A 6950-nucleotide genomic window follows, 5' to 3' on the forward strand; every position below is an offset into this window, starting at 1 on the left:
CTGCCAGGGCAGGGGTGGGATGGGATGAGATTTGAGGCCCCCTCCAACCCAAACCATTCAATGCCTTCCCTCTCTGTGGGTGGGATGGAAGCAGTGCCAGGCACAGGTGCAGCTCACTGCTCTGGGACGGGCTGGCTGCTTTCCCCAAAGCCCAGCCTTTGTCCCTGGCACACCCAGGCTTGCTGGAGTCAGCCCTCCCTGCCAGCCCAGCACTGAATGCAGAGCCATGGGCTGAGCTGTCACTGTCACACACAGGGCTGGCAGGGCAGGAGGGACCATCCTGCATCTACACCAGGCCAGGCACCAGCTCCTGCCACAGCCCCTCTGCTGGGAGAAACAGGGTGGGCACAGTGACCTGGGAACTGATTCTGTCCCTTCACCTGGGCCTGGGGGCAGTTCTGGGCCCCTCACAAGGCACACATGGAGAGGGGTTGGAGGGGTCCAGGGAAGGGAACAGAGCTGGGAAGGGGCTGGAGCACCAGGAGGGGCTGAGGGAGCTGGGAAGGGGCTCAGCCTGGAGCAAAGGAGGCTCAGGGGGGACCTTGTGGCTCTGCACAGCTCCTGCCAGGAGGGGACAGCCGGGGGGGTCGGGCTCTGCTCCCAGGGAACAGGGACAGGACAAAGGGACACGGTCCCAAGCTGTGCCAGGGGGAGTCAGGTTGGACCCCAGGAGGAATTTCTCCATGGAAAGGGTGGTCAGGCCTTGGAAATGGCTGCCCAGAGCAGTGGTGGTGTCCCCACCCCTGGAGGTGTCCGAGGAACAGCTGGACAGGGCACGCTGTGCTCTGGGCTGGGAGATCAGTCAGAGGTTGGGCTCGAAGATCTTTTCCACCCTCAGAGATCCTGTGGGTCTGATCCTGCTCCATACTGCAGGGCACTCACAGAGAAGGAGCCTTTCCTTCCTGCTGCTCGTGTGAGCCCTGCTAATCCAGCAGCCCCTGTTCCTGGCATGCTGGGGAAGCATCTCCTGTGGGGACACAATGGATTTAATATTTGATCCCTCCAGGACCCAGAGGTGCAGCACAACCTGGCTCCTCCCAGTGATAAACCTGACAGACCAGGCCCATATCTGTGCAACACAGGGAAACAAGGAACTGTTGTGACTTTCAGGCTGAGAATGAATAAACAATAATTATGACTATGCAATAAAATTATCCTCATTAGCTGAAGGTGAGCACAGACGAAAATCAGATTTAAGCAGCACCTAAACCTGGTGAGTCCAGCTCCAAATCTGAATCCTCTGCTTCAAGCCCTGGCATTACTGCTGCTCTCTGCAGCCCAGCTGATGCGACAGGCCCCAAACATGCATCTGATACATGCCAGAGACTGAGTTCCATGAAAAGCACAGGTAATTTGGGCCTATAATTAACTCCAGAGACAAATAATAGCGTTTATGACTCAAATTCACCCGAGGGCAACCACAACAAAATGCTACTCAGCTGAGTCATTGGGAAAATTGGCAGGAGGGTTGGATCCAAACCCAGAGCCACGATGTTCCCTCCTCCAGCGTGCTCTGAGTGTTCTGGGTGAGGAAGGATCTGAAAATAAACTGAATTTTCTCTGCCCCGTGTCCTCCTCGGCTTGCAGGTCTCATGGGGTGCTTTGCTGGGCAGGGGGAAGGGGGGAAGCTGCCCACAGCTCATGGCTGGCACCTCCCCAAGCATCACCCCAGAGCTGATGGGCCCTTTCCACCAGGCTGGCTGCTCACCCTGCTCAAGGACAGACTTAACAGATAGCAGAGCATCCATGAAAGACAGAACTAAGTGGGGAAAAAAAACTGGAGAGCAGAAAAATCCTTCCCCATGTTCCCACAGCCCTTAATCCTGGAGATATGTATTCGTGTATTAAACAGTTTGCGAGATGATTATGTAAGTGAAATCTCTGCAAATCTTTTGGAAAAAGGAATAAATAAACTGATTACTTCTCCCCTCTCCCTCTGGCTAACCTTTTGCAGATTTAACAGATAACCAACAGTGAACGGAGGCCAAATAAATCGCTTAAAGTTCCGTTGCCCTGCCGGCCTGCCCCAGCTCCCCGCAGGGCTCCGGGGGGAGCGGGAGCCACGCCCGCTCCAGGAGCGCTGCAGGAAACATCTGCTGCAATTCGGGATGCTGGGAGCTGCAGGACAGCTGGGAACAGAGCACCGTGGGGGCAGAAAACCTCAGCTGGGGGCTGTGGCTGAGAAATCAAGTGTTTCAGGGCAAGCCGTGCTGCTGCTGGACACAGGGATGCCAGCAGGGATCCGTCCCTCCTGCTGGGAGGGTGTGAGATGCCACTGCCACTCTGCCCCACCAAGGGGACTGCTGTGATCCACAGCTGCATCCTGAGCATCCCCACTTGGAGCAGAGGATCCCTGCTGACCTACTTGCTTCACCCAGCACTTCCTCAGAGCTGCTGCAGGACTTGCACTCAGTGTAATAACAGGAGATGCCATTTCCCCTGGATGAGGGTGGCTAAAAGCAGCCCGTCATTAATAGCAAATAATTCTTCCAGCAGTGTATTGCTGTGTCAGAATTAGTCTCACGCCTGTCATTAGAGCACTCTCACTGCTGTGCCAAGGCAGGAAGGCTGCACAGCAGCTGATGGATAAGGAATGCATCCATCATTAATCATCCATCATCTCCTCACTAACGGGATCTGGGTGTGCTCAGCAGGGACTCTGGCCTGAGGCACCCAGGGGCAGAGCACAGCCTGCCCACAGCCACACTCTGCCAGATCCCTCCTCATTCCTCTGCTTCCTGCAGCACCTCCGCTTCCCCTGCTTCTGTCAAGGGAGAGGGTGTGCCAGCACATTGTGCCAGATCTCCTGTGGGATATCAGCAGAGACCCCACCAATCCATACCTGGCTTCCCACAGCTCTGCCCTCTCTCATCGTTGTCCCACACAGCTTAAACCCAGCCAAGACAAGACTGAACTCTTTCCTTCTCCTTCCAAACCCTCTGAGTCTCTCCAGAGAGAGCAAGGTTTTCTTCTCATCCTCCCTGTGAAGGAGGAAACCTCTGGGAAAGGAAGACCTTAACTCAATGTGTCTGATACATGCCAGATGCTCACCCATGCTCAAGGACAGGCTTAAAAGATAGCAGAGTATCAATAAAAGACAAAACTAAGTGGGAAAAAAAGAGTGGAGAGCAAAAAAATCCTTCTCCATGTTCCCAGAAAGGAAAGGGAAGATCCTGCTGTGCCCGCACATCCACATCCAGAGCTCTGTGCAGGATGTGCTGAAACACCACAGAGCAGAGCTGAGGGAGCTGTGCCACCCTACAGCCAAGATTGGAGCAGCCCTGGCTCCCCCTGGGGAAGCACCTGTGGAAATCTGCTCAGTGCTGGAACGTCCCACAGACATGGGGACCTCAGCCAGGCAGGGCTGGAGCTGGGAGCCACCAAGGGAAGCTTTGCTTCCTTCCATTACAGCTCCACTGAATTCCCACCAGTGCACAGTGACCAGAGACCCCTGGCCAGCTCTGCCTTCCCCATGGGCTTTGAGCCCCATTTGCGCCAAGGCTGTCCAGCTGTGGTGCCACCAGGTCCCTTCCCCGTGTCCCCTGACCTGGCATCGTCATCGCGGGCGATCAGGAGCCGCATGTGGCTGGTGGCTGACGCTGTCCTCAGGATGTCCACGGCCCTGGAACACAAGGACAGGTCAGTGCCAGCTCCCAGCAGTGCTCCCCTGGCCTCACCCTGCTCGCCCCACAGCTGGCACAGACCCCTGACCTGGGCAAACCCTGCCAGCAGCCGAGGCTTTGGCTGGATGCCCCATTCCCTGCCCTGGCAGTGAGGCCGAGGGCAGCCCAGCCATACTCTGGTTTTCCCACTTCTGGAGTCAGTAAGAAGTCCCTGACAGCAAAACCTAGAAGACAGCAGTGGTGGTGAGCAAATCCTCCTGCCCAGCCCATGGCAGGGGGCTGGAATGAGGTGCTCTTTAACATCCCTTCCAACCCACACCATTCCAGGATTCTGTAACTCCCAGCCTGGGGAAGCTTCCATCCCAGGGACAGCCATTTCTGGGTCAAAATTCAAATACCCCTGGCAGCCAGGGCAGCTGCTGGGAGCCAGGCACAGCCTCCCCCAGCCCCAGAGATGTTCTCATGGACAGCACCAAGCCCAGCTGCTCTGGGGCTTTGGCAGCAGGACCAGCTCCTCGTGCTGCTCCCAATCCAGCCTCGGCACCTGGTGCAGGAACGCAGGGCAGGCAATAGGACAGCACAGTGTTTCATGGGAAAGGAGAACCCCAAAGTGCTGGTGCTCCTGTGGAGCTGTGGAGGATTCTCCTGGTGGGAGCTGAGGGGCTGGGTCGTGGCTCCAGAAGGAGCTGGAGCTGCACTGTCAGGCTCAGGCACCAGCGATCTCCTGTGCTGGGAGCTGCAGCAGATGGAGCGGAGGTGCCAGGAGCTGTTTCCAACCCAGCTTTCTGGGGAAATGTCTGAGCATCTCAGATACAATTTGGGCTCTCTGGTCTATTATTAGATTGGATCTTTCTGTCTGATAATTTCTGAGCTGGCTCTTGGGAGCAGCACCCAGAATGATGCCCTGGCGTCCTCCACACAACCCACAGCTTAAGCCACGTCACAGAATCCCACAAAAGCAACAGGAATGGGACATTTCCACTTGGACATGGTACCTCTCGCTTGTAACCCCAATTAGGGACTCTCCATTGACCTCCAGGATCTGGTCCCCTGGCTGCAGGCGCCCTAGAAAACGAATGGATAGAAACAGTGGAAAATACAGCTTGGAGGGACTGGGAGAGGCTGGGCATTCCCCCTGTGCCCAGAGACAGGATGAAAAATGCATGGGCTGTTCTGGAGATGCTCGCCCGACCTGTTTTTCCAGGTGTCCATAAATGAATTTCTGCAACCGCCCAGAACAGCCCGTGCCAAGGTCCCAGCACTTCCTCTGCTCTAGGAAGTTGCAAAAGTAAATGCTAAAAACTGCAATAAAGCTTTTGCTTAATTCACTTTGAGGTCAAGTGGTTCAGTTTGAGGTCAGGTAGAAAACCATGAGAGGCACTTCCACCTGTTCTGGATTTATTTTCCTTTATTGGATGGAAAATGATGTAACAGCTGGGGGCAAAAAAAGATCTCTTTAGCTAAAGTTGTAAAAGGTGAGCTCTGCAGACCCCTAATACCTACTTAGTTGAATATATTCAGAATTAAATCAGTGACCCAGAGCAGAGCTGAGTTTACAAAAGGATCTCTGGTAATTTTGGGGTCTCAGGGAGGTGGGAAAGGACAGGAAAGTTCTTGTGTGGCAGAGATGGGTCAGGCTCTACACACACAAAGCAACAGAAGAGATGCTGAAGAGCCAGTCCAAGGCTGCTGTCAGATGTTACAACAACTGCCACACTAAAAAAATACCCCCAACCCCTGGAAAATCTCCAAGCAAGCACCCAAAATATCCAATAAGGGATGAAACAAATGTATGGAATAAATGCCCTCAGTCTGGGCTGTTCTCAGACCTCATGGCACTCTGCCTCGTGCTCCACTCACCATCTGCATAAGCGACACCCCCTGGAAGGATCCTCTTGACATAAACTCCATACTCTTCTCCAGTGAGCTCCTTGATGCCCCCGATGACCTTGATGCCTGCAGGAAGAGCACAGCCCATGGCACAAAGGCAGGAGAACCAGAGCTGGCACAGCCATGCCTGAGGGGTGCAGCCCCAACCCTGAATTCATGGAATCATGGAATGGTTTGGGTTGAAGGGGCCTGAAAGCCCATCCAGTCCCACCCCTGCCCTGGCAGGGACATTCCTCCATCCCAGGTCACTCCAAGCCCTGCCCAGCCTGGCCTTGGGCACTGCCAGGGATGCAGGGGCAGCCACAGCTGCTCTGGGCACCCTGTGCCAGGGCCTGCCCACCCTCCCAGGGAACAATTCCTAATTCCCAATATCCCATCCATCCCTGCCCTCTGGCAGTGGGAGCCATTCCCTGTGTCCTGTCCCTCCATCCCTTGTCCCCAGTCCCTCTGCAGCTCTCCTGGAGCCCCTTCAGGCCCTGGCAGGGGCTCTGAGGTGTCCCTGGAGCCTTCTCCTCTCCAGGTGAGCACCCCCAGCTCTGCCAGCCTGGCTCCATCCTTGGGGCATCTCCATGGGCTCCTTTGGACTCTCTTGGACTCTCTCCAGCAGCTCCAAGTTCATCACTGATGGGAAAGGATCTGCTCCTGCTGCAGATCAAATAAATCATTCCTGGTGCCAAGTGTTTCCCACAGGAGATTCCTTCCCTGGGCACACCTGGACATCCCCAGGGGTTGGGGACATCTCTGCTCCCCTGGCAGGCCCCAGCAGCCCCTCAGCCACCCCAGGAGTGGGCACTGGTGTCAGAGCTGGGCTGGGGCAGCAGCTGGGGCAGGAGCAGGGAGGGGACCCCAGTTCCATGTGGGACCCCCTGGGTGCCCTGCAGCACCTTGGCATGAGCTCCTGCTCCTCAGAGCCACCTTAGAACCACTTCAGTGCCACCTCAGAGCCACTTCAGAGCCACCTCAGAGCCACCTCAGAGCCACCTCAGAGCCACCACGGGCCTGTCCCTGTGCCCACCCTAAGCTGGCTGGCAGGAAAAGGCCCAAGAGACTTATTTATCCAGGGCTCATTAAGTCCTACTTGGAGGATCCAGGCTGTGGACAGAAGGATTAAAAAGCCTGGCTTTAATTAACAAATCTGTGCCCAGAGCCGTGGGTCGGGCATTTGGCTGCTGCTGCAGGGGGACAGCCTGGGGACAGGCAGTGCCACCAAGTCATCCTCGGCTGCTCAGGGGCTGCTCCGAGCCCTGGAAGGTCCTGGGCTGTGGGAACAGGGCCCAGCTGCTGCCCTAAAACCTGGGAACCCTGAAAACCGGGACAGAGGGGGATCCTGGGTGGGCATTTCTCAGGGCACAGCACCATTCCCATCCCTGCTTCCCTTCCTCTGGGAACCCAAGCTCTGCTCTCAGGCCCCTCACAGCTTTCATCTGCCTCCAGGGA

The 6950-nt window shown here is 56.0% G+C and overlaps 1 protein-coding gene across 1 annotated transcript in view; it reads right to left on the reverse strand.

The window, feature by feature from the left end:
- LOC102038579 (syntaxin-binding protein 4-like) overlaps nucleotides 1-6950 on the reverse strand; it is a 38307-nt gene that overhangs the window by 25262 nt on the left and 6095 nt on the right. Inside the window, exons 3-5 of the mRNA XM_014308765.2 lie at nucleotides 5484-5579; nucleotides 4619-4688; nucleotides 3548-3622 (exon numbers count right to left, since the gene is read on the reverse strand). Of these exons, the coding sequence (XP_014164240.2) occupies nucleotides 3548-3622; nucleotides 4619-4688; nucleotides 5484-5579 (241 nt within the window). The remainder of the gene's footprint in view (nucleotides 1-3547; nucleotides 3623-4618; nucleotides 4689-5483; nucleotides 5580-6950) is intronic.

This window comes from Geospiza fortis, unplaced genomic scaffold, assembly GCF_000277835.1.
Source record: "Geospiza fortis unplaced genomic scaffold, GeoFor_1.0 scaffold114, whole genome shotgun sequence".
In the NCBI taxonomy this organism is placed as follows: Eukaryota; Metazoa; Chordata; class Aves; order Passeriformes; family Thraupidae; genus Geospiza; species Geospiza fortis.